General features: G+C 47.1%; 1 protein-coding gene and 1 long non-coding RNA gene across 3 annotated transcripts; one reads left to right on the top strand and one right to left on the bottom strand.

Moving 5' to 3' along the window:
- Positions 1 to 378: 378 nt before the first annotated feature.
- On the top strand, positions 379 to 26,442 carry LRRC24 (leucine rich repeat containing 24). Of its 2 annotated transcripts, none has more exons than XM_083516781.1 (5): positions 379 to 537; positions 17,703 to 17,874; positions 19,209 to 19,487; positions 21,081 to 21,249; positions 24,164 to 26,442. In XM_083516781.1, the coding sequence occupies exons 1-5, from the start codon at positions 503 to 505 to the stop codon at positions 25,180 to 25,182; spliced, it is 1,674 nt and encodes a 557-aa protein (XP_083372907.1). In that variant the 5' UTR covers positions 379 to 502; the 3' UTR covers positions 25,183 to 26,442. The 2 variants fall into 2 exon arrangements, with proteins under 2 accessions (XP_083372907.1, XP_083372906.1); XM_083516780.1 differs by having other exon boundaries at positions 17,700 to 17,874.
- On the bottom strand, positions 2,782 to 6,171 carry LOC310713664. Its single transcript, XR_014529392.1, has 2 exons — positions 5,990 to 6,171; positions 2,782 to 2,983 (listed from the first exon to the last, which is right to left on the bottom strand). It is a non-coding gene; the product is annotated as an uncharacterized lncRNA (long non-coding RNA).
- Positions 26,443 to 26,753: the final 311 nt, after the last annotated feature.

Raw genomic sequence — 26,753 nt, 5'->3', positions numbered from 1 at the left:
CTTTTTAAAAGGGAAATTCCCTTATTCCGAATAGGATTCCTCGCAAGAAAAGGGAAAAGTTGACAGCTATGTTGACACCCCTGGTCTTCCCTGGGGCGATGATGCCCCTTCCCTCCACTGCCCCCCACCCAAAGGTGCGGCTCACCTGCCCACCTGCCCTGCGCCACTCCCTCTCCTCCCCCCCCATTGGGTGGGCGGGGCTTCCCCGCGCCCCGCCTCCTCCTCCTCCCTCCCTCCTCCCAGGCCGGGTCTCCTGCGGCCGCCCAACCGGAGCGGCGGCCCGGCTGACGTCACATCGTCGCGGCGCGGTTGGCTGCGGCGGGCGCGGGGCGGGGCCTCCGCGGGGCTTAAAAGGCCGAGCGGGGCGCGCGCGGGCGGCAGAAGCGCGTCGAGGCGTCGCGTGTGGCGGCGGCGGCGGTGTCTGTGGCGAGGCGGCCCCTCGTCCTCTGGACGCCCCCTCAGCCCTTGGCCGCTCCTCCCGGCGCTGCTGCGAGGCCGGCGGATGCCATGGAGAGGGGCCCGGCGGCGCTGCTGCAGGTGAGACCCCGTGACCTTCGCGGGGCGGGGGAGCTGAGGGGAGCCGGACGGCCTACCTACCTGTCCGCCTGAGGGAGAGGCGGCAGCGGCCCCCAACCACCCTGAGGTAACTCGCGGACGGGCGGGGGTCGCGCGCCGAGTGACGTCTGTCAAGACAAGGGAGACGGGGCCTCTGGGACTCCCCGCCACAAGGTCCCTCTCAGCCGCGCTGCTCCCTGGCAGAGTTCTTGGGTGGCCCCCGAAGGGTCTCCCCTCTCCCAGTTGCTCCATTAGGGTAGTTGTGTCTGTGTGGTTTTTTATTTCCTTGGGACGCCCCCCCCCCGAAAGGGGGCAGCGCTTGGGCTCTGGAGGAGCAGGGGGCGGGAGGCAGGAGGGCATGGATGGAAGGCTCAGAGCATCCTTTCTCCATCCTGCCTCTCCATTCCATTCTTCCTTGGACTGCCAGCTGGTGGGGCCGATCCAGCAAGGTTAAGGGGGAAGGTCTATTGCCTTCCTGCCCCCGTTGGCAGCAGGGCTTGCTGGAGGCGTCTCCCCACTGTGGGGGGACTGGGCAAGGCCATTCAGGGCTCTTCTGCTCCCCCAGCCTAGAAGTGGCTCTCCAGGATCTCAGGTAGGAAGAGAGATCTATCCCCAATCCCTGACCCTTGTATGAGCGGAGATGCCGGGGCTGCGACCTTCTGTGTCCAGAGAGATGCAAAAAGATGTGACTGCCTTTCCCCCCTGGCCAGGTCTGAACTGGGATTTGAACCCAGACCTCTAAGCATGCAACAAGCATATCAGATTCTCTTACCCCAGCTCTGTGGATTGTGGGGTGCACATCTCAGGGGCTCCCCATTTCCCCCACACCCAGTGAGCCTTGGCAAAAGGGTTTCGCAATCATTCTCCATGGGGCCGATTGCCATCCATCACTGGTACCGTTGAGCCTGATGTCTTTAATCTATGAAGTATGATGTGGTTTGGGACCTGCACACTTACTTTGGAAGCCAGCTTCTTCAAGGTCTCCCCATTGCCTTTATGGGCTGGTTAGAAGGCCCCCATCCTTGTGCCACATGCAAAGACATGCAGAGACATCTTGTCGCCTTAAGAGCAGCCTTCTGAGCCCAGTCAGGCATTCTTGCTTGGGTTTCCGCTTAGTGTCTTGAGTTAACTTTGAATTCAGTATAGTATTTTAAACTGAATGGGGAGGGTTTTGTTTTAGTTTGTTTTTGCTTGTTTTCCCCTATTATCTATTGCTGGTTTGTAAATAGCTGATCGTTTTGCCATCTGTAGGGAAGAAATAACTCTTCCAGGTAAACAAGGAGGAAAGTTTTCATAATCTTGAGGGTGACTGGTGCTCTCAGTGCAGGCATGTAGCCCAAATTATTATGGATTAGTAACCTTTGTGGGCTTGTTTGTGAGAGTTGTCTTTTGGTTTTACAGGGGCATTGTTTGGTGGGTTTTTCCACTCCTTCAAGAGATATTGCACGCACACAGGTCCTTGGGTATGTGTATTCATTAATGACCACATTTAATAAATATGATGGGGGGAAAGGGAGGAGGAGAGATGGAATTAGGGCAATCCAGAGATCAAGCATCATGTATGCAAAGCCAAGGTTGTTCCAGGGGAGGGAAATCCCTTCAGAAACATTTTACAGCAACCTTCAGCAACTTTGTACCCTCCATATGTTTTGGACTGCAATGCCCATCATCCCTGACCACTGCTGGCTGGGGCTGGTGAGCATTGTAGTCCAAAATACCCAAGGGGATGCCAAATGCACCTTTATAGACTCCACCTGGGAGCCACGTTCCCCCAGTTCATGGGAAGGATGTCTCCCATTGTTGAAAAAGGAAAAGTTGCTTTCTCTGGTGGACAGAGGCATCCTGGGAAGGGGAGTGAAGGTGGGGTGGGCTCCAGGATCACAAGAATCTGTCTTGCACCAAGTTAAGACCCTTGGTCCATTTGGCTTAGTGATGTCTGCACTGACTGGCAGACTCTCTAGGGTGTCAGGAAAGGGACATTCCCAGACCTGAAGATAGCAGTGATTGACCCAGGGCCTGTGCTCAAGTGAAGGAAACGCCTTCTCTGAGCTGTGATGTGTTCTCTGATAAGCCTCTGAACTGTGATATGTTCTCTGATAAGGTTCACACGAAATAATGCTTTGGGAGTAGGGTTAACTCCTTTCATAAGAAGTGTTTGTACTGTACTCCTTTCATGAAATCCTCTTAGAAAAAGAGAGAATTAAATGAAGGGCTTGTGCAACCCAATTTGCAAGCCCCTGTTTGCCAGCTTTATTGATTAGGCAATGTTTGCACAGTCTTGTGAGTGGTTGTCTGCTCCCTTCCCCTGGTTCACACAGGTTGCCATAGCTACTCAACAGCAAATGATGGAGCTATAGTAACAAACAGGGAGTGCCGTGCTTCCCTGTGTATACAGCAAAGGCTGGGACCACAGACACATGTACACACCCTGCCAAAAAGGAAAGAAAAAAGGATTGAGGCTTTTGTTGCAGAATAGCTCTCCAGCACTGGGAACAGCAACTTCTTTCTGGCAGCCTGTGCGGCAGACTGAAATCCAACAGGTGCAGCTTCTCTGTGACGGCACAACTTTTTTGGGTTTCTTATGTAGCTTGTCGTGTTTGATATCTGTGTGCTAGGCTGCTACTGTGGGTGACCTGAGAGAGAGTCTCTCATTCCCCACCCTCACTCTGCCAAGTTCTCTGCCACATTGCAAGGAATCCTTGGGAGCACAACTCATGCTCATATTTATACATTGTGAGAAATGGTGGTATTTAGGGATTCACTGAATGCAAACTTTTTTTAGTGGCATTTGGTTATAGTGAGAGAGTATGTTTTAATATGAAAACAGGTGATGCTGTTTTTCTTCTGACAAAAGTTGGATGCTTTGCCAAAAGTTTGGCACTTAAACTGCTTTGGTTGCCCTGTATCATGACCTTTGTCGAGAGAGAGAGAAGAGAAACATGTCCTTGTTAATTCTTCTCAGCATCTCAGTGGCTTTCGATACCATCGACCATGGTACCCTTCTGTCCAAACCAGGGGTGGGTGGCATCGCTTTGCGGAGGTTCCAGTCCTACTTGGGCGGTTGTTCCCAGAGGGTGTTGCTTGGGGAATGCTTTTCAGCCCCATGGAACCTTCAATGTGGGGTCCGGCAGGGCTCAATCCTATCCCCCACATTGTTTAACATCTACATGAAACTGCCGGGTGGGGTTGTCCGGAGGGTCAGAATACGTTGTCAGCAGTATGCTGATGACACTCAGCTCTATTTCTCCTTTACATCTGCAGGCGAGGCAGTGGGAGTGCTGGACCAGTGTCTTGCCTTGGTAATGGACTGGGTGAGAGCCAACAAACTGAAACTCAATCCAGATAAGACTGAGGCACTGTTAGTGGGTGGTTCCCTAGACCAGGTGGGTGGGAGGTCGCCTGCTCTTGATGGCATTATGTTGCCCCTGAAGGAGCAAGTTCGTAGCCTGGGGTTACTCCTGGGTCCTTTGCTGTCACTTGAGGCTCAGGTGGCCTCAGTGGCCCGGAGTGCCTTCCATCAGCTTCGGCTGGTGGCCCAGCTATGCCCCTATCCGGACAGGGATAGCCTAACTACTGTTGTCTATGCTCTGGTGACCTCAAGGTTAGATTACTGCAATGTGTTATACGTAGGGCTGCCTCTGAAGATGGTTCGGAAACTTCAGCTGGTGCAGAATTCAGCGGCCAGGTAGCTCACTGGAGAAAGATGGTTTGAGCATATTACATTTATCCTGGTCCGACTGCACTGGCTACCAATTAGTTTCTGAGCCAAGTTAAAAGTGCTAGTTTTGACCTATAAAGCCTTAAACGACTCAGGACTGCAATTCCTCAAGGACCGCCTCTTTCCATATGAACCTACTCAGACCTTTAGATCATCTTCTGAGGCCCTTCTTTGTGTGCTTCTTCAAGAGGTCTGGAGGGTGGCAACACGAGAACGGGGCCTTCTCTGCAGTGGCTCCCCATCTGTGGAATGCTCTCTCCAGGGAAGTTTGCCTGGCGCCTTCACTATACACCTTTAAGCACCAGGCAAAAACATTCCTTTTTAACCAGGCCTTTGCTTGATTTGATCGACATCCTATGCCCTTTTAAAATGTGGGGTTTTGGGGGAGCGGGTTAATGGGGTTTTTTATTTTGATTATATATTTTGTGGTTTTATATTTTTATTTTGTTCTGTGAACTGCCCTAAGACCTCCAGGTATAGGGCAGTATATAAATTCAATAAATAATAATGATAAAAATAATACTCTACAGTGTCAATTTTATCATTTATATGGTGCTATCAATATACATGATGTGCCTAACAGTATCATCACACATGTATACTCTGCTCCAAGGAGACAGCAATAGAATAGTTGCCTTTTGGAGGACGAGTTCTGCAACATGCCATTGACACAATAATAGTGCTTTAGTGGTGGTGGGTTTATACTGAACCATCCACATGCCTGTCTTGTGATGCTCCCACGTTACCACATTATTGCCTCCTGGAAGGGAGGAGTCTTGTGTCTACAGTGCAACAAAAGTGTGTTTGGGGGAAATCCCTTCCAGAGCATTTGTGGGGTAAAAAGTTACAAGTTTTCTGCAGGAAGGGACTTGCACCGATTGGAAATGAAGCAGTACCTCCACCCCAAAACTTTAGCAGGTGCAAGCAGTGTTGAAAGCAGAATCGTGTCTAACAGCCCCAATACCATCCTGAGTGCAGATCATCATGAGTGCACAATGGAAAGCGACCATAAGCCTGGAATGGCTTGCTCCAATCACAATTCTTTCTGGGGAAGGGGAGACACTCTTCAGAAGAAAAATGATAATATATATACAGTCATACCTCATGTTACGTTTGATTCATGTTACGTTCTTTCAGGTTACGTCCCGCGGTGACCTGGAAGTACCGGAAAGGGTTACTTCTAGGTTTCGCCGCTCACATATGTGCAGAAGCGCCAAATCGTGCCACGCACCTGTGCAGATACGGCGCTTCAGGTTGTGCTCTTTTCATGTTGCGAACGGGCCTCTGGAACGGATCCCATTCGCAACCAGAGGTACCACTGTATTCAGTAATTAATATCAAGTATTTTCCAGATGAAAACCAGGACAGCTTTGGGGCGCTTGGAACCCCTTAGAACAACAAAGGTTGTTGCTTGAGTGTGTGTGCGCGCGCCACCCCAAATATTGTTGGGAAGCTTTTCTCTGGCTGATGTACATATTATACTGACCGTAGCTTTTCTTTGTTTTTTAAAAATGAGTGCTTAATCTTGCAAATTATCTAGTTGCATATATAGGGTAGCTGCAACTGTATGCACATGGAATAAAAATGAATATCCCCTCCCCCCCAATTCTTAAGTTCTAGAGATCCAGGTGGGAAGCCTGAAATGTGAAGAACTTTAGTGCACACTGATGGCATTTGTCTCCGCAAAAGCAACAAAGATATTTTTAAAATACTAACCAGAAAATTCAGAGGCTGCCCCTGGTAAACAGGGGGTCATGTCGTTGGAGGGCAGACTGTACTGTGAATGTAAAAAACCAACATTAGTTTGAATGCACATTAGATGCAGATACCTTTCTCTTTATTTTTCTTACCTAATACCAACATCATTTGCAAATGCAGCCTTCCAGAGGATAAAATGCATCCTCAAGCCTCTGTTGTGAAACGCCCTAAATTGGTCTGACAGGAGCCTGCCACCGTGACAGCAGAGTGAGGGAATTGTGCCCTAGGGGTCCTGCTTAGCATGGCATCGGTGCTGCCACCCCCTTCCCCTGATGTCTCCCAACTTAGGGGGCATTGCAGCCAGTTGCCTGCGCCATGGCAACAGCAGACCTGCTTGGCAGAAGTGCCAGCAATAAATACGCCAACAATGTTGTGGTCCCCTTGCTGCACATCTTGCCCCACATATTCTCCCCTCCCTTATCCTGCCCCCAGATACACCAGAAGAGATTGAATCTTCTCTTCCACCAAGCTGGTTTCAAACAAACCTGACAGCATGAGATTGGGGTGGAGCATAGTTCAGCAGTGCTGAGTAGTGGGCAAGTTACGACGTTAAATGCATTTATATGAACTGTCATATTGGAATAAGAGATGCCCAGTGGCTTGAAGAGGAGGGGAGGGCATCTCTAAGCATGTTAGTGATGCTGCTTTACATACATAAAGGTAAAGGGACCCCAGACTATTAGGTCCAGTTGTGGCCGACTCTGGGGTTGCGGCGCTCATCTCGCTTTATTGGCCGAGGGAGCCGGTGTTTGTCCGCAGACAGCTTCTGGGTCACGTGGCCAGCATGACTGAGCCGCTTCTGGCAAACCAGAGCAGCGCACGGAAACACCGTTTGCCTTCCCGCCGGAGCGGTACCTATTTATCTACTTGCACTTTGACGTGCTTTCGAACTGCTCCCGTTGTGCGGATTCGAACCACCAACCTTCTGATCGGCAAGTTCTAGGCTCTGTGGTTTAATCCACAGCGCCACCCACGCCCCTGCTTTACATATATACATAGCCATAATTAAATATTTTACTATGGTTTATTTGTATTGCATCTGATTGCTATAAGATGTGTGATCTTGTATATTTCCCCCCCCCCCCAGCTTATAAGCCGCCTTGTGTATAGTATAGTGTATAGTAATATAGCCTTTCTAATATAGCGGTATACAACTTAAAAGTGAAATGAAAAAAAAATGAAGTGTGCATAGTTATGTTCTTATATTGCATCTTTTCAGAGGCGAACATGCAGAATCCCATCAAGCAAACACCCTCAGCTCACGTACATTCCTTTTTAACCTGTGTACTTACTTGCTATTTAACAGTAGCATGCCTTTTCACATAGGGAAGGAGGAACCCTTCCTGTTATACCTCTTCAGCTATTGACATCATTGGACCTACAATCCATAGTTCTCTCTTGCAAGCCCTGGTGCGATGCTCTTGTGTGGCTCCCGTTTATTTCATGGGGGTTGTGCAGGAGAACTTTCTTGTCGCCGATGCCTTACTGCATCAGCCGCTGGTCTGTTCTGCATTTGTAGTCTATTATTATTATTTATTAGTTTATTATTGAACTTATTTGTTGCATTTTTGTTCCTCAAGGTGGCTAACATAGTAAAAGGAACAAGTCTACTTAATGGATGAGTATAAGACAGACCACTAATATATTAATGTTCCTCCTAATTAAAAAAAACCATGAGTGTGGGTAAATATGAGCCTCTGCCTCTCAGTGTAGACCATGGGTAGGCAAACTAAGGCCCAGGGGCCAGATCCAGCCCAATCGCCTTCTAAATCTGGCCTGCGGATGATCCGGGAATCAGTGTGTTTTTACATGAGTAGAATGTGTGCTTTTATTTAAAATGCATGTCTGTGTTATTTGTGGGGCATAGGAATTCGTTCATTCCCCCCCCCAAAAAATATAGTCTGGCCCCCCACAAGGTCTGAGGGACAGTGGACTGGCCCCCTGCTGAAAAAGTTTGCAGACCCCTGGTGTAGACAGTATGGAGTTAGATAAGACAAAGTGGCTCTGTAGAAGACTGATACCTCTGTTCCCAGTTACAATATATGCTTAAAAATGAAAATATATCAGCATAAATATACTGTAGGTGTTTCAGTATATATATTACCAATTAACTTGAAAACTTGGGCAAAAAAAGTGTTTACATATTCCCTCTTCCTCCAGAGAGGGAGGGGCCATAACCTAGGAGCCCACAAGCATATCTTCCTGGCTTCCACGTTGACACTCTAGGCTTTTTGAAGCTTGTGTGTCCTCCCTGCCTGTGATAGACAGTTGAGCCGTGTTGTTCCACTACCCTTCCTAGGGAGCCAGGTGTCCTAGCAGGGCTGCTTCTTCTTGCTGGTGGCTAATCCGTCTCCTTAGCAGGCTGGCTCTCAAATCCTCCCCATACCATTAAGCTGCTTTAGAATTATTTGCAGCTCTCTAAATGCAGAGGGAACCCAATTCAGGAAGAAGTCATCATTGTGCCCCAGCATGCTTCTGTGGCAGTCTCTCCGTCTGCGTAAGTGGAGCAGCTGTCCCAAGGCTCTTGGCTTGCTATGGTAAAAGTCCACCAGCCCAGAACACCATGTTAAATGTTGTCAGTACTTGAAAAAACGGAAGTGATCCCCACGCACAAGAAGAGCCCTGCTGGATCAGGCCAATGTCACATCCATCCCAGTATTCTGTTCTCACAATGGCCAACCAGATGCCCCCGTGGGAAAAAACCAGTAAGCACAAGAGCAGCCCTCTCCCCTCCTTCCAGGAACTAGTATTCAGAAGCATTGCTGCTTCTGACCATGGAGATGGAGAATAGCCATCCTGGGTGTAATAATAATAATAATAATAATAATAATAATAATATATTATTTGTACCCCATCCATCTGGCTGAGCTTCTGGGTGGCTTCCAACAAAGATTAAAAATACATTAAAATGTCACACATTAAAAACTTCCCTGAACAGGGCTGCCTTCAGATGTCTTCTAAAAGTCTGGTAGTTGTTGTTCTCTTTGACATCTGGTGGGAGGGCGTTCCACAGGGCGGGTGCCACCACCAAGAAGGCTCTCTGCCTGGTTCCCTGTAGCTTTGCTTCTTGCAGTGAGGGAACCGCCAGAAGGTCCTTGGAACTGGACCTCAGTGTCTGGGCAGAACGATGGGGGTGGAGACACTCCTTCAGGTATACTGGACCAAGGCCGTTTAGGGCTTTAAAGGTCAGCACCAACACTTTGAATTGTGCTCGGAAATGTACTAGCAGCATCAAGAGCCCTCTCCTCTTCCATGAATGTGTCTAATCATCTTTTAAAGCCTTCTTTTTGGTGGCCATCACTGTCTGCTGTGTGAGGGAGTTCCATAGCTTAACTATCGACTATGTGAAGAAAGGCTTTCTTTTATCTGTCCTGAAACTGCCAACATTCAGTTCTGATGTTGCGAGAGAGAGAAACCTTTCTCTAGCCTCTTTCTGCATGCCATTTATTATTATATAAACTTCACAATGGCTCAATCCCAACAAGCCCCTCTTTCCTGATCTATGCCAACCTCTCTCTGCCCCACAGTTCTGCCATGCCAGGCCTCAAGGTCAGGTTTGGGGTCCTTCCCTCTTGTTTCAGCTTTATGGTGAACCATCATGCGTGATCCATTATAATCCCAAAGGAGGATCCTTTATAATCCTTCATTATTAAGAGGCTGATAATATTATTTAATCCCCACCCTATCTTTTGAGGATCAGAGCGGATTACAATAATTTAAAAACACATTATAGCTACGTCCTATTTATAAGCGCTCCAGACTTCCCACGTGTCATCCAGTCTTTGTGGCATGTCTGCCTCTCACAGCAATATCCCGAGGTAGATTGCTGTTACTACCACTTAAAAGTTGAAGAAGCAGAGAGAGAGACTGACTTGCCCTCAGCCACCATAAGAGCTTCGTAACCTAGTAGGTGTTTTGAACCCGTGTCCTGGAGGAAGGAACGTTGGATGACAAAATAGAGGGGGACTTCCTGTGAGGAGCAGAGCAGCTTCCTGTTGGCACTCGAGTGGGTGTTAGACTTCTTGTTTTTCAGTTTAGCGAGAATGTTTCTCTCACATCACGGGGGGGGGGCCCTCATGAGCATCCTTTAGGCGCAGGTGGAATAGATGAGGTACAGAATCATAGAGATGTAGAGCTGGGCGACACACAACTGGACACAAGGCATGAGTCAGACCAGTAGCCCATCCAGCTCTGTCCCCCCTCCAATTCCCCAGTTATCTTCACGACAGGCCCCATGGCTGTAGTAGTAATAATAATAATAATAATAATAATAATAATAATAATTTATTTTTTATACCCCGCCCATCTGGCTGGGCTTCCCCAGCCACTCTGGGCGGCTTCCCAAAAAATATATTAAAATACTGTACTACATCAAACATTAAAAGCCTCCCTAAACAGGGCCGCCTTCAGATGTCTTCTAAAAGTCTGGTAGTAGTTCTCTTTGACATCTGATGGGAGGGCATTCCACAGGGAGGGCGCCACTACCGAGAAGGCCCTCTGCCTGCTTCCCCGTAGCCCCTTCTAAGGCTAGGCAACATGCTGGTGAGAGTTTTAGCCCAAAACCAGGTTGTCAGAGTCTGTCCTACCTATTGATTATTTTATTTACTTATTTTGTAAACTCTGGACACTGCTTGATTATAAAAAGATCCCTTCAGAATGGCTTGCCAGAAAAGATAAAACAAGGAAATTATCAGTAAGAATCGACAATAACCATTAAAGACTTTGGGAATGTTAAAATAGCAATAAACTAAAATCTTACATTAACTTTCTAAATATGCTAGAGCAGGGGTCAGCAAACCTTTTCAGCAGGGGGACGGTCCACTGTCACCTCAGATCTTGTGGGGGGGGGCAGACTATATTTTTTTTTGGGGGGGGAATGAACAAATTCCTATGCCCAACAAATAACCCAGAGCTGCATTTTGAATAAAAGCACACATTCTACTCATGTAAAAACATGCTGATTCCCAGAGCGTCTGCGGGCCAGATTGAGAAGGTGTTTGGGCCACATCTGGCCCCCTGGCCTTAGTTTGCCTACCCATGTGCTAGAGCCTCAGCAGCACCACCTAGAAGTGTGCTCAAATACCTGCATTTCCCTGTACTGTAATTCTGAACACGTGTTTCCATTTGCGAGACTTGCATTTTTCCATTTCTCCCATTGCATGGAGCCTCCCAGCTCACATGCTCTCTTCCCCTGCTACCCCCCTCAAGCCACACGCTGGTTGCATTCACAAGAAAATTGTCCTCCCTGCGATGAGCTTATCACTATGTAAATGCAAAGTAGGTCTCCCTGTTGGGTTTGCTTTTTGTGGATGCCCTCGCCCTCAGAGTGGTTTGGTACTGAGTGCCAAAAAAAATAATAAGTTTCCAGGCTGGCTTTGCAAAGTGCTGCCCTGGGGGTGCTGTTTCAAAGCATGTTTCAAGGGATCCTGGCATTGCAGCAAAGCTTTGCATCTGAGCAAAGGCCTGGAGTGCTTATGCAGCAGCCTGACAAGAGCTGCTTCCCTGCTCTAAGCCCACAGAGGAAGGCGGCTTGGTTGCTTCAGCACATTGGAGAGTTCCTAGTGAGCGCCTTCTCTCCATGAAGGATCTCTTTTCAGTCCAGTCCAGTACAGTATTTCATTCATAGACTGAGCCTGCACCATACAGTGGTACCTCGGGTTACATACGCTTCAGGTTACAGACTCCACTAACCCAGAAATAATACCTTGGGTTAAGAACTTTGCTTCAGGATGAGAACAGAAATTGCGTGGCCGCAGTGCGGCAGCAGCGGGAGGCCCCATTAGCTAAAGTGGTGCTTCAGGTTAAGAACAGTTTCAGGTTAAGAATGGACCTCCAGAACGAATTAAGTACTTAACCCAAGGTACCACTGTACACTTAAAGCACGCTCAACCAGAATCCTGGGAACTGTAGTTTAAGGCCCTGGGAACTTTAGTTCTTTGAGGGAAAGCTGCAGTTCCCATGTGGCAGGGAATGTGCTTTAAATAGTGTGGTCTGTTCCAGTACAGTGGTACCTTGGGTTACAGACGCTTCAGGTTACATACATACATACAGACTCCGCTAACCCAGAAATATTACCTCGGGTTAAGAACTTTGCTTCAGGATGAGAACAGAAATCGTGCAGCGGCGGCAGCACAAGGCCCCATTAGCTAAAGTGGTGCGTCAGGTTAAGAACAGTTTCACGTTAAGAACAGACCTCCAGAACGAATTAAGTTCTTAACCTGAGGTACCACTGTATTGAACAGCTCTTACAGTCAGAAATTTCTTCCTAATGTTTAGGCAGAATCGCCTTTCTTGTAGCTTGAATCCATTGGTTTCGGTCCTCTCAATCTTCTCTTCTCCAGTCTAAACATACCCGACTCGTTTAGCTGTTCCTCATAAGGCTTGTTTGGATTCACTCAGTCGACACTCTGCATTTACTCAGAGGTGTTCTCCTTATGTTTTTTGTGGCCGAGCCGCTGTACTGGAAAGAGATCAGGGGCTTTGGTTTCCAGGCACTGCAGGGCGCCCTATTGTTAGCGATTAGGCAGCAGAGAGGACTGTGCCCGCAGCCAGTATTTTGACACTGTGGATGTGCTTTGGATTTATAGAGTGGCATTAGGAGGATGTTTGGTGCCTTGTCCTCCATCCTTTCCCTCCGGCATCCCAGCGAGATCCTGATGAAGGTTTCTCATGGAGTAATGGCTGATTAATATAGCTGGATGCTCCTCTCTCTAATTCATCCGCTGGGAGGCCGAGCTGCCTCTGTGAATGAACAGATGGAGGGCACCCCCCCTCCCATTTTACCCCAATCTCTTGCAGCGGCTGCAAACTCCCGATGAAATTTTAATAAGGCCTTGCTTGCTCATTATTTATTATGCATTAAAGAGAGCGGGAGGCAATTAACTGAGCAAGAGATGACACAGAAGAGTGCGGTGAAAAGGGACCCTTCAGGCTAGCAGGGAACAGCAACCCCACCTCAGCTGGGCAAGTGCCTGAGCAGGAAAAGGGACCTTATGGCTCCTCCTCATGATAGAGTCATAGAATTGTAGAGTTGGAAGGAACCCCAAGGTGATCTAGTCTAACCCCTGCAACACAGGAATCACAACTAAAGACTCCCTAACAAATAGCCATCCAAACTGTTTATAAACCTCCAAGGAAGGAGAACCCTCCACCCTCAGAGGGAGACAGTTCCACCACTGAACAGCTCTTAAAGATAGATTGATAGATAGATAGATAATTTATTATGGTCGGAGACCACCTTATAAAAAAACACTTGGGGGTACAGTCACAGAAGGAAAACAAACAATTAAAACAATGTACAACAATAAACTACCGCAGGGCGATGACCCAGAGTCACCCATGGAACCAAGTTTGGGGAATTTCTTAACGAACTAGTTTGAGTTGGGAGATGGTCTGCACCTACAGATCTGTACACAGAATCTGGTGACCATCCAGATCATCTTCTGATCTTTGCCTAACAGGAAAAGGTCGAATTTTTGCTTTTCCGGGAGGTCAGCGAGCCTCACCAGTAGGGGACCAACGGTCTCACTGCATGCCTCTTCATAAAAGGGACATCTAAAGAAGAAGTGCTCTGGGCTTCCCATCTCCCCCAATGAACAGGTGCAAAATCTCTGAGCATATGGGACTTTTTTAAAGGCTCCTTCCAGGACCGGCGAAGGCAGAGCCGAGCTTCTGGCAAGTGTAAAGGCCCTTCTTGCATTTTTAGCTCTTAATGTTATTCCTAACACTCAGTCGAAATCTCCTTTCTTGTAAAACAAACCCAACTCCTTAAGCCATTCCTCATGAGGCTCTGTTTCCAGACCCTTGATCATCCTCATCTCCCTCCTTTGCACACCTTCTATCATGTAAATATCCTTCTAAAGTTGTGGCACCCAAAACTGGACACAGGATTCCAGGTAGGGTCTGACCAAGGCAGAACAGAGCAGCACCATTGCTTTCCTTGATCTGATCACTATACTTCTGTTGATGCAGCCTATAATAACATTAGCTATTGGTGATGGTTGTATGCTCCTTCCAGGATCCAGAGGCAGCAGGCTTTTCTATACCTACTGCTGAGGATTAACCACTGTGTGAGGGGTATTTCCCTCATGCTCTGTTTGTGGTGCCCCTGCAGCCATCTGATTGGCTACTGTGGGGTGCTAGATTAGGTGGGTCTTTGGTCCAATTCAGGAGGGTACCCTTCTGTGAGTCAGGACACCCCAAAAAGGCTCAGTTCGTGCACAACTGCAACTCACTCGACCGTGATTGTTGCAATAACAACCGTGTGGTAGAAAAGGCTGACCAGGGGAACTGAATTGATTTTGAGCAGAATCTGTGTTTTCCAGCAACTGGTATTCAAAAACATTTCTGCCTCCAACCGTGGCAGTACAGCGTATAACTACCATGGCTAGTAGCCATAGATAGCCCTTTCCTCCATGAATGTGTCCATCCTCTTTTGAAACCCTCCAAGTTGGTGGCCACCACTTCCTCCTGTGCTGCTGGGGCAAAGAAGAGAGTCTACGGAAGGATTTGGAGAAAGAGAGAGAGGCTGCTTTAGAAGCAAGGAGGTAGAGGCTGTGTTCCAAACTAGCTTATTCCATGAATATGTAATCACAGCAGAGTTGGCTGTATTAGCTTTGGCATCAAAAAGGCCTGGCGTCATAGGAAGCTACCTTGTACTGACGCTATGTACACGCCATACATTTAAAGCACTTTACTCTCCCCCATGAGAAATGTAGTGTACCCATTACAGAGCTTCAGTTCCCAGCACCCTTGACAAGGTACCATTCCCAGGATGTGCTTTAAATGAATGGTGTGTACACAGTGCGTGCCCATCTGTTGGTTCAATATTTCTTACGCACTGACTTGTACGGGTTCTCTAGGGCTTCAAACAGAGAACATTCTCTGCCCTCCCTGGAGGCGACCCCAGAGAGGTGCTCTGCCACTGAACTATGATGGCCTCCCCCCCCCCCCCCCGTGGCTTACAATTTGGCCAAGTTGCACTGAGGTCCTACACAGAAGTTTCAGGGCACAGATCGCAAAACCAGATGTGCTGAAGAAAAACAAGGTCAACAAGAGGAGATTCGAAAGATAACAAGAATGCAATGAATGCATGTATAATCACCGCGGTGCGAAATATCAATACAATGCACATCCAAAATATAATGTGCATTTGCCAGAGCATCGGCGCATGAATACTAAACCATTGTTATAACACCAAAGCAGCGATAATTACTTTTGCAGCAGGAGATTGCTTGAGTGCAAAGTTGCATATCAAAATAGGCCCATAGCTGGGGGTTGGCGAAGCAGAGATGGACAGGCACGCAAGAACAGGACCTTTGAGGCTGATGGAGAAATTAAGAGGGAGCTTCGTCCAGAGATTGGCACAAACAACCTACCAAATCTCAGAGGGCAGCATCCATACCCCCATCTGTTCTTCCAGCTGGTTAGATGCTCTTCTCTGGAACCAGAGCCAGGGGAGACTTTAAGACCATTGCCCCACACAGCGTGTCTGCTGCCTCACACTAATCTCTCATTAGGATGCCTGTAGCACTATTGTCCTTTTCCCTGATTGTTGGTGACGTTGCTCAAAGCCTCTAATGGGTTTAGGAGCCACTGAGCTATCCCTCCCCAGCTAAGGGGCAGTGGGGAAGATGCGACGGTGGTGTGCTGAGCCGAGATGCTAGGGGGTGCAAGGTGAGTCTGTTCCACTTCTCCGGCCTCCTTTTTGCAGCAACGTCCTCATTCTGGCTTCACCCCAGTCCAGCTCTGCAAGCAGTTTCCACCTGGTGGCAAGGATCCAGCCATACCAGCGGCATCCACTGGTACCTATATTTTTAGATGCTTGTTGCCATGGTTTTGGTACCTTGCTTACAGCCAGCAGCTGAACCCAGAGGATCCACTAGCAGCCCACACCTTAAGACAAGGACCCCAGATGGTCTCTCTCCAAAGAGGTTCTCATCTGTTTTGGTCATCGCCAAGCTGTAGGGCCAACCGCAAAGAATCCTCGATACCAAAGCAACTCCCAGGTTAGCAAGGACTGAATCACACCGTGCATGGTGGAACTGTGGAGTTCACGAGAAGTGCATGGCCGCCATCTTGGACGGCTTCAAAGGGGGATTGGAAGAATTCTTGGAGGAGTGGAAGGCTATCGATGGCTGCCAGTCACAATGAAATATTTTTTTGTCCTTGTGGATCAGAAGTAGCCTGCTTGTGACTCCCAGTTGCTGAGGAGGATAGGAGAGAATGCTTGAGTGCAGGAGTGTGCCTTTCTTGCTTGCAGGCTTTTCTTAGGCATCTGGTAGGTCACTGGAAAGAAATGAATGCTGGAATCTTGGACTGATCGTGGAGGAGTCTTAGGGGAACCGCACATCGCTCTCCTTCATCCTGCAAGGCAAACAGTGTATCCAGGACATGCCTGCCTGCCTGCCTGTTTAATTAAGATATATACCACTGTGCCATATATATCAAAGTGGTTTGTGGCAATATAAACAGAAACCCATACAATAAAAACCATTAAAAATATATTAGGAAGGACTTATTTGACTAAAAGATGCCATTATGTCTCAGTACTTCCAAGCTTTATCAAAGAAACACAGAAATGCTTAGAAAACAGAAAACAAACTGTCACTTTCAGGGTTTGTTTTTTTTTTGTTATTCTTGGTTAATTTGTTGTATTATATACATTTAAATTGAACTGTTACAATATAAAAAGATAAATAAAAATATTTTTTTAAAACCATAAAAAAGTAAAAAGCAGATATGAATTGGAAGGATGTCTTCTTAATTGCCTGTGCAGGCATGGAGGAATGGAAACATTTTCAGCATGCGTTCAAAAGGTTGGCAAAGAAGGCGTCTGCCAGCTCTAAAAAGGAGATTCCGCAACATCCATATAAGTACACGGATGTTGGGAGTTGTGATCCAGCAATAGCTGGAGGGCCAAAGGCCAATAGGCCTTTGCAGCTGTTTATTATTATTATTATTATTATTATTATTATTAATTATTTATTTGCTTAGTTTAAACTACCTCACAGGATTGTTGTGAAGATAAAATGTCGGCGGGGGAAAAACTCAATGTACAACATATTTAACTCTTAGGAAGAGAAGAGAGATAAAATAATAGTTATGCAGTTCTGTGATTTTATTTCTCTTCTGTGGTTTGTTGAGCCTCTGCTATAACCTATTGTGGATTTTCTGTGGTGTGTCTTCCTATTTTAGGTATTTCTATTAGATAGGTCCCTCCTGTATGATGGATGTGTATGTGTATTTTAATGATCCGAATAGAGTGAAATATTACAGTTATTATATATTTATTTAAATTGTGTCTTTTTCCCTGACAGGGACTCATGAGTCATGGAAGGGGGGAGAGGGAGTATCCATGAATTTAATAGTGTTTATATTATTTTGTCAATACTGCTTTATAGATTACGAACACCTGATTGATTTGTTAATCATGTAATGTGGCTTACACTGTAACTGTGATGCTTAGCTGATTTCTTTAGTTGCTGGTTTGCTAATATCATTTCACAGATTGTAGTTGTTTTACTGAACATTTGTTATGTGATTTATGCTGTCCCTGTGATGTTCTGTTCTGCTACCGTTTGTTAAGCTGCTCTGGGATTCATTTGACTGCAAAGCGACATAGAAATACAACCATTCAATCTCTCCCTTTCTCTCTGTCTCCTGCCAGCAGCTGCTCTAGGATGGCTCCGGTGGAGCCCACGCTTGTTTCCCTCCTGCTGTTGGGTCTCCTGGCACTCCAGGCCCGCACTTGCCCAGCCACCTGCCGCTGCTACAGCATGACCGTGGAGTGTGGCTCCTTGGGCCTCAAAGAGATCCCAGGCAGCATCCATCCCTCCACCCAGGTAAGGCTCAGGTGGGAGGAAGCCCAACTCCCAGCACCGGAAGGGTGTGTGTGTGTGTGTGTGTGTGTGTGACCATTAGGGCCAGGTTTCCTTTCTCAACCCAAGCTAAGCTACCTCACAATACTGTCGTCCATTCAGTGCAAATGCTGGCTTGCTTTCAAAAATAAATAAATTCAAACGTTAACAATAAGAACAATGAACGTTGTCTTTCCGAAAACACCAAAATTGGAATCTCTGTAGAAGTAGCATATTGTTGTTGCTGTTGTTTAGTCATTTAGTCGTGTCCGCCTCTTCGTGACCCCCTGGACCAGAGCACGCCAGGCCCTCCTGTCTTCCACTGCCTCCCGCAGGTTGGTCAGACTCATGCTGGTAGCTTCGAGAACACTGTCCCACCATCTCATCCTCCGTCGTCCCCTTCTCCTTGTGCCCTCCATCTTTCCCAGCATCCGGGTCTTTTCCAGGGAGTCTTCTCTTCTCATGAGGTGGCCAAAGTCTTGGAGCCTCAGCTTCAGGATCTGTCCTTCCAGTGAGCACTCAGGGCTGTTTTCCTTCAGAATGGAGAGGTTTGATCTTCTTGCAGTCCATGGGACTCTCAAGAGTCTCCTCCAGCACCAGAATTCAAAAGCATCAATTCTTTGGCGATCAGCCTTTTTTATGGTCCAGCTCTCACTTCCATGTGAAAACCATACCTTGAACTATACAGACCTTTGTTGGCAAGGTGATGTCTCTCTCATATACAATGACTGATTTGGTGTTGAGCCAATATAACCTACAAAGTTGTAAAAGAATATGGAAATGCTTTCTTGAGGTGCATGCAAGTGTCAAGAATTACTTTTTAATAGACTGCCAATTTGGTGTGTTTGAATCTGGGTGGTGGCGGGATTTGTGTGTGTGTGTACCTGGTATAGATTTGTTTTTAATCTGCTGCAGCCAGCTCAGACCCTTTGGGATGTGGGACTAGAACAGATATATTAAACCAATAAAATGGAGAGCGTATATAAAAAACCAAAGTGTGTGCACGCAGACACATTGCTACCACCACCAAGCCTTTGGGCTCCCAATGCAACCTGTGCATGTGAAAGAGCACATTCTCTCCCATGCCCACTCATTTACTGTCTTCTTTTTAGAGCTTGATTAAGTAATCAAAATATTTTATAAAGAAGCAAAATGAATCAGGTGGTGATTTGCTCTGTAGTACATAGACATCAGAACATGGTGAGCTTCAATCTAAAGTCAGACAAGAAAAAAGGATTGTTGGTCTTCCAGGAACTGACACTATGTTGAGCTCAGGGTTTAACTGATGGCATCTCCCCCTGGCTTTCTCCCCACTGCAGACGGTTTTTCTTCAGGACAACGGCATCACGCAGATTCACCAGCAAGACCTGGCGTCTCTCTCAGGCCTGCAATACCTCTACATGCAGAACAACACCATCTCAGCCCTGGAGCCAGGCGCCTTCCGCAACCAGAACCGGCTGCTGGAACTGGCGCTCAATGGCAACCGCATCCACCTCATCAACAGCAGCATCTTTAAGGGCTTGGAGCACCTGCGAGTCCTTTACCTGGCGGGCAACCAGATCACCCGCCTGCCCGACTTCACCTTCTGTGACCTGGAGGTGAGACCCACAGGGGCATTCTGGAAAGTGAGCCATTGTCCATCAAGGTGGCCCCAGTCTGCCTCCCAGAAACAGCCATGTTTTCTGCATTAGGACCCTGCTGTTCCCATTTTATGGATGAGGGAACTGAGGCTCAGTATTAGTCAGGGTTTGAGCAACTCTCACTTTCATCCCTGATCTGCAGCGGCTTAGTGCAAAGAGATGAATGACTTGGAGGAGGCTAAGTCTTAGCTAATTCTTACTGTATGCAACCGAACATTATGGAAATAGCCACATTACAAAGTCAGTTGTGTAAATTTTAAAAGCAAGTTCAAGTACTTGCCGTTAATATCAGGACAGCAGGGACTTTCAATACACAATTAAACTGTGTCCAGTTCTGGGCACCAAAATTGACAGAGGATATTGGTAAGCTGGAAGGTGTGCAGAGGAGGGTGACCGAGATGGTAAAGGGTCTGGTAAAGAGATGGCAAAAGGCCCCCAAGTGTTATGAGGAATGGTTGAGGGAGGAGTCTGGAAAAGAGGAGAATTTAAGGAGATCTGCTAGTCGCCTTCAATGCCACCTAGACCGCTGTCACATGGAATACGGAGCAAACTTGTTTTCTGCTGCTCCAGAGGATGGGACCCAAGTTAGAAGAAATGAAATTCTGACTAAACATCAGGAAAAAACTTTCTGGCTGTAAGAGCCATTTGACAGTGGAACAGTCTCCCTCGTGAGGTTGTGGGCTCTTTCATTGGCTGCTTTTATTTTATCCCCCCCCCCCCATTTTTTTTTATTGATTTTCCAAAATTGTAACAAACATGTTTTTTATGATCACCAAGTTTGTAAAAAGGAAAATCTTAAATTTTCTCTGGCAAAAACCACACAATTTCAAATTACTGTTGAGATGAAAAGGATAATTTTTTCGTTTAAGCAAGGGAAATCACCTGGTATGGATGGCATAACATAACAACAAACAAACAAAAACATTACAGTATCAAAAAACAAACAAACATTTATCCTAACTGTTATAGTCCTACTTTTTTATCATTGTTGGGTGACTTCCTCAAATCCCCCTAACTGAGTTTCCATATAGCCCATTGTAGCAGTTTTCCAACACTATTTTCATATAAGGTTTATTGGTTGAATTAACATATCATGCAATTTCACATAGTTAAATCCTAGGCCAATCTGTTACTCACAAATATTTCTATTTAACTTATCTTAATGTATTTAGCTAAATAGTCTTTAAATTTCTTCCATTCCTCTTGGTACTCCTCCTCCTCCTGGTCACGGACTCTTCCGGTCAGGTCGGCTAGCTCCCAAAAGTCCATCATCTTCATCTGCCATTCCTCCACTGTTGGTACTTCTTGTAATTTCACTGGCTGCTTTTAAGCAGAAGGTGAATGGCCATCTGTCTTGTATCCTCTAGTTGTGATTTCTGCCTTGCAGGGGGTTGGACCCCTGGCCAAGAGCTCCCAATTTGCATGGGGCTGCATGGGCAGCGCAAAGGAATGAGGAACAAACAGCCCCAAACAGCAGTGGTACCAAAACAAGGAAGAAGTGGATAAGGCCTGCTTTCTACCTAATGTGCCATCTGATTCTCTCTTTTGCAGAGGTTGCAGGAGCTCCACTTACAGGAGAACAGCATAGAGACTCTGGAGGACCAGGCGCTGGCTGGTCTGACCTCGCTGGCGCTGCTTGACCTCAGCAAGAACAACCTGCGCACCATCAGCCGGGTGGCTCTCCGGCCCCTCATCAGTCTTCAGGTGCTGCGATTGACAGGTGAGTCGCCGCGCTGGGAGCTCTTCTGGCGCCACCTGCAGGCCAGAAGTGCTGGTGATAGCGCAGCCATTTCATTTTTTTTAATGATATTTATTAAAGTTTGAAAGAAAAGAATTGCATGAATTTAAAAAAAGAAGAAAAAGAAAGACAAAAATAAAAATAGAAGAAAAAATACAAAATACAAAAAAAGATAAAAAACACTTAAAAAAACACATCAGTCTTTCCACACCTTACATTCATTTCCTTGCTTCCCTGACCTCCTCACGCCTCCCTTTTTTGTATTCCAATTCAGTTAGTTAATTCAGCAATTTCTTTCCCTCTTTGTTTTTATCTTAGTCCTTTAACATAATATATTATAACTTTGGATTCTCACCTGTTTACAATCCATTTTTACATACACCTTTATAACATTGCTGCTTAAACCACTTACCGTATTTTTTGCACCATAACACTCACTTTTTTCCTCCTAAAAAGTAAGGGAAAATGTGCGTGTTATGGAGGGAATGCCTATGGGTGGCATGCCTACGGATTTTCCTCCTCTAAAAACTACGTGCGTGTTATGGTCGGGTGCGTGTTATAGAGTGAAAAATACGGTAACTTCATTCTGACATCATTCTAACATTCATTAATTTTGCAATATTTCTGTAAATAGTCTTTAAATTTCTTCCAATCTTCTTCCACCGACTCTTCTCCCTGGTCTCGGATTCTGCCAGTCATTTCCGCCAGTTCCATGTAGTCCATCACCTTCATCTGCCATTCTTCCAGAGTGGGTAGATCTTCCAATACTTTGCAATAAGTATTCTTGCTGCTGTTGTGTTAGCGCAGCCATTTCAAAGTGGGCCTCTGCTGCCCACTTCTCTTATTGCCCCCAAGGTAGAAAAGCTGGGGTAGGCAGGAGGGATGCAGGCATGTCAGGCTGGGAGGAAATCTCTGCAAGAGCCACAAAGATTTATTTGTAGGAAACGGTGTGTTTTTTGTGCAACAGCACCTGCATTCTGGAACCCCCTGCCTATTAACATCAAGCACAGCCTTCCCTGTGCTTTTTTCGGCACCTGCTGGAAACATTCTTTTTTAGACATGTAGAATGCTGAGGTGTGTTTTAATCCTGTTTTTAGTTTATTGCTCATTTTATATTCTGGATGTTTTAAAAGAGTTGTTTTTACTGGTGATTTTTATTGTTTTATCCTCTTTGTAAACCGCTTTGAGTGTTGTTGTTTCAACAATCAAGCCATGTGCAAATTTTATGAAATGAAAATAAATGTGGCCCCATGGGCTGGAAAAGGTTCCTCATGCCTGCCCTACGAGCAGCTACAGTTTCCAGGATTTGGGTGAAGCCTCAGTTAGTTTGACTGAGTATTCTTTTTTTATTATTGGAAATTTTATTTACAACATAACATAAACCCCCCACCCCCCAATACAGAAATCCACCTTCATTAAACGTGAACATAACATACAATAAGCAAAACATACAACAATACAAACAACCAAATAAAAGACTTCCTTTATCCTGGCCTCCTTATTTACTTCTTATAAGCTGTTTCCTTTATGAATAATTATTAAGATTTTTCTAATTATAACTTAAATATCCACAAAGTCTCCTGCAGACATTAATTGAAACAAGTCCAGGTATGTATTTTAGGGCACTGTTTTGTATTCTCTGCATTTCCCCCAGGCTTTTTGAAACTCTTGTCCACTGTGATCTCTAATTGCCTCTGTTAATCTAGCCAGTTCAATATACTCAAACAGTTTGTCTTGGCATTCCAATTTTGTTGGTAACATTTTTGTTACCACAAAGATGGTAAAAATCTCCATCTTTATAACAAATTGAAAAGGATATTTAAATACACTTTCCCGAAAAAGCCGGAAGCTTTCTTGCTAGGCTTGATGGGAAATAGAAAAAGCAGATCAAAGGTTATTTATGTATGCTACGACTGCTGCCAGAGCTTTGTTAGCCCCAAAATGGAAAGCACCGAAATTACCAACAATAGAGGAGTAGAGGCAGACGAAGATGGTTGATTACGCGGAACTAGCAAAACGGACCTGTAGAATCCGAAATCGGGAGGAAGCAAAATTCCAAAAAGATTGTGGAGTAAATTTATAGAGTACATAAATAACAACTGTAGAAATTTGAAGACTCCGGCAGGACTGAAATAAATCTTACGATGTAGATAGGATTGGATAAAAAAAGAAACGGTGGAAAAAGCAACTGACATAAGAAAACCTGTTGAAGGGAGGGAAGGAAGTCGATGCTCAGCACAGTGTGGGGAAAGAATGTGGGAAAATTCAACAATCGCCAACAACCCTTGGCTATTGTTGAATTTTACTGTATTTTGTTTGTTTGTATTAAACGAAACACCAATAAAAAGCATGTACAGTGGTGCCCCGCAAGACGAAAAACTCACTAGACGAAAGGGTTTTGCGGTTTTTGAGCTGCTTCGCAAGACGAATTTCCCTATGGGCTTGCTTCGCAAGATGAAAACGTCTTGCGTTTTTTGCAAGTTTGTTTCCTTTTTCTTAACACCGTTAATACAGTTGCGACTTGACTTCGATGAGTAGCCTTTTTTGAGGTTTTTGGCGATTTTTGAAGCTTTTCCAAAACATTTCCGACACCGTGCTTCGCAAGACGAAAAATTCGCTAGACGAAAAAACTCGCGGAATGAATTAATTTTGTCTTGCGAGGCACCACTGTATATATATTAAAAATCCTGCTTGTGGATTTCCCATAGGGGCATCTGGTCTGTGAGATGGTGGGCTGGATGGGCCCTTGGCTTGATTCCACAGGCTCTTCCTATATTCTTATTTTGCATGGGGCTATGGAGTGGAGAGTGGTGGGGAGGCAGTGGGAAACCCCTGGGGTGACACTGACTTGTAACCATACCCACCCCCCTTTCTCTCCGTTCCTTCCTCCTGGCAGAGAACCCTTGGCGCTGTGACTGCTCCCTGCACTGGCTGAGCTCCTGGATCAAGGAGGACGGGCAGCGGCTCCTGAGCCCCCAGGACAAGAAGATCGTGTGCGCGGAGCCCCCCCGCCTGGCTTACCAGAGCCTGATGGACGTCTCCGGCAACAGCCTCATCTGCATCCCGCCGGTCGTGCAGGTGGAGCCCCTGGAAGTGACGGCGCGGCTGGGCGACGACCTGCGCGTTTCCTGCCAGGCCTCGGGCTACCCGCAGCCCCTGGTGACGTGGCGCAAGCTGGCGCACTGGCGGGGGGCTGGGGGTGCCAAGGCCAGCGGCTCCCGGCTCCCAGGCGGGACCTTTGCCCTGAGCGAGCGCAGCGTGGGGGAGCGCTTTGAGCAGTCGGACACGGGCAGCGGGATGCTCTTCCTCAACAACGTGACGGTGGCCCATGCCGGCAAGTACGAGTGTGAGGCTTCCAACCCGGGTGGGACGGCCCGGGTCCTCTTCCACCTCATGGTCAACCTCTCCCAGCAGCAACAGCAGCAGACGTCGCGCGGCTACCCGGCTTCTGTGGACATCAGCCAGGAGCCCCTCTATGACATGGAGAGCATGGACTTCAACGCCCTCAGCATGGCCACGCAGACAGCCATCGCTGTGGCCATCTCCCTCCTGGCCCTGGTGGCCCTCCTGCTGGTGATCATGATCTACCGGAAGCACCGCAAACGGAAAAAGGCCAAAAAGGAGGAGAACATCCTCTACGTCAACGACTACTCGGATGGGCCTACCACCTTCGCCCAGCTGGAGGAGTACCGGGACGAGAGGGGCCACGAGATGTTCGTCATCGACCGCAACAAGCCCCTCTTCGCCACCTACAAGGACCCCCAGGGCCTGGTGGGGACCTTCCCTGAGCAGCTGCAGGATCAAGCCACCCAGACCTTGGAAGGGGAAGAAGACGGCCCCCCGGAAGCCAGCGAGCTCTTTGTCAACCAGGGACTCATGTTCCAGCCTCAGATTGCTTATGAAATCCACTGCTGAAGGATTTTGGGCAGGCGGGGAGAGCCCACAAGCAAGGTGCCCAGGAAACCTTTGGGGTGGGTGGACTCCCCTTCCCCCTGCCCCCTTAGGGGAGCTGCTTCCTTGACCTTTCACCTCCGCCCTGGCCTTCCCGATAGGTCTGCCTTCTTTGCGGTTTAAGGTGATGCAGGAGTGGAGCCCGCGATGCTTCGGTGACCATTAGTGGCACCCACAGGGGAGACGGGGGATTTCTTTCTAAGCCTCTCTCCTGGGAGCAATCTCACCCCACATGGCTGCCAAGTGGAAGTATGTCTCACCCTCTCAGCACCGTTCCTCAGGAGTAAGCACTCCCTCGGTCTCTCTGGAGCTTCCCAGATGCTCTCCACAAAGACAGGAGAGCGGTTCAAGAAGCCTCCATAAGAAGGTCCGTTCAGAAAGTGTTACAGGCGGTGCTATTTTTCTAGAAAAGGACGTGCCGGAACCCACCATGAACACCTCCCTCGTTCTCTTAGAATGGCAACTGCACCCACCTGAGAGGTGCAGGAACTGAGTTCCGGCGAGTTCCCCCTGAAAAAAAAAAGCTCTGGTTACGGGGTACCGAACTGGTGGCCACTGATGGACAGCAACAGGCTGCACCCCTTGATTTATCCCAGTCGCCCCCCAATTTGCCCTCCAACGTGTACCCTGTGGTTGGACAGAAGGAATTTGACTACTCAGCGAATGAAAGAAAAACCACTTCCTAGGCGTAAGTTCAGTCTCTTGACAAGAAGCTGATGGAATCCATAAATGTCATACACTGTGCAGTCTTGACTCTGTTTCCCCCCACTCTTTCACTGACCTTCAACTGACACTGTGGAGATGAAGCCGGGTGGGGGGGGGGGCGACGGGGTATACCTTCTGAGAACAGAGAGAGCTTCTCCGGCCGGAGGACAAGTGTGACATTTGTTTTCCAATTTGGTGTTTCGTTTTGTTTTTGTTTCGTTTTAAGGATGAAGGAAAACATACTGTGACAATCACAATGAGTTGAACAGCTCCACTGTATTTGTAAGTCCCACAGGTAGACCCCCCCACCCCTCACCTGCACAGCCACCCCCACCCTCCTTTTCTGGTGCTACACAACTGTGGTTTTGCAGGAACCTTGAAAACTACAGGAAATGGGGAGGTACCACCAGGCTCTGCCAGGAAAATGGAAATGGCAGCGTCGCAAAGCGATCTGAGCAAACGAGAAGCCAATAAAATGTAGCTGGTGCCGGGGGGGTGCCATGGACCAGTAATTTCATTTATATTATTTATTTATAAATTATTTCCTCTTGTGGAAAGTGTGCGCGCTGACACAAAATTGTGGTCCAAAACGAGTTGCAGTCACACGTTTCCTTGCACGCCTGTAAGTAGGGTGTAGCTTTGGGGATTTCTATTTTTCGCATTTTCCTGATCCTGTGATAATACATTTTACGCAGAGCATAGTGAAGATGATGCAGAACATCCAGGGAGCTCTCTCAAAGGCTCTACAAACTAAGCAGCCAATCCCTGCACAGAGCACGGTCTGTTTTGCTGACTATATTCCTCCCTGGACTCAGAGAGCCGGGAAGGGA

Source organism: Podarcis liolepis, assembly GCF_965112155.1.
Source record: "Podarcis liolepis genome assembly, chromosome: 8".
Lineage (NCBI taxonomy): Eukaryota > Metazoa > Chordata > Lepidosauria > Squamata > Lacertidae > Podarcis > Podarcis liolepis.
Note: the sequence above shows the minus strand (reverse complement) of the source record. Positions and strands in the feature narration are given on the sequence as shown.

Coding starts and splice junctions, on each gene's coding strand:
- LRRC24 (XM_083516780.1), top strand. CDS start 503: ATGCCATGGAGAGGGGCCCGGCGGCGCTGCTGCAG. Junction 17,875..19,208: donor GCATCCATCCCTCCACCCAG/GTAAGGCTCAGG, acceptor TCCCCACTGCAG/ACGGTTTTTCTTCAGGACAA. Junction 19,488..21,080: donor TCACCTTCTGTGACCTGGAG/GTGAGACCCACA, acceptor TCTCTTTTGCAG/AGGTTGCAGGAGCTCCACTT.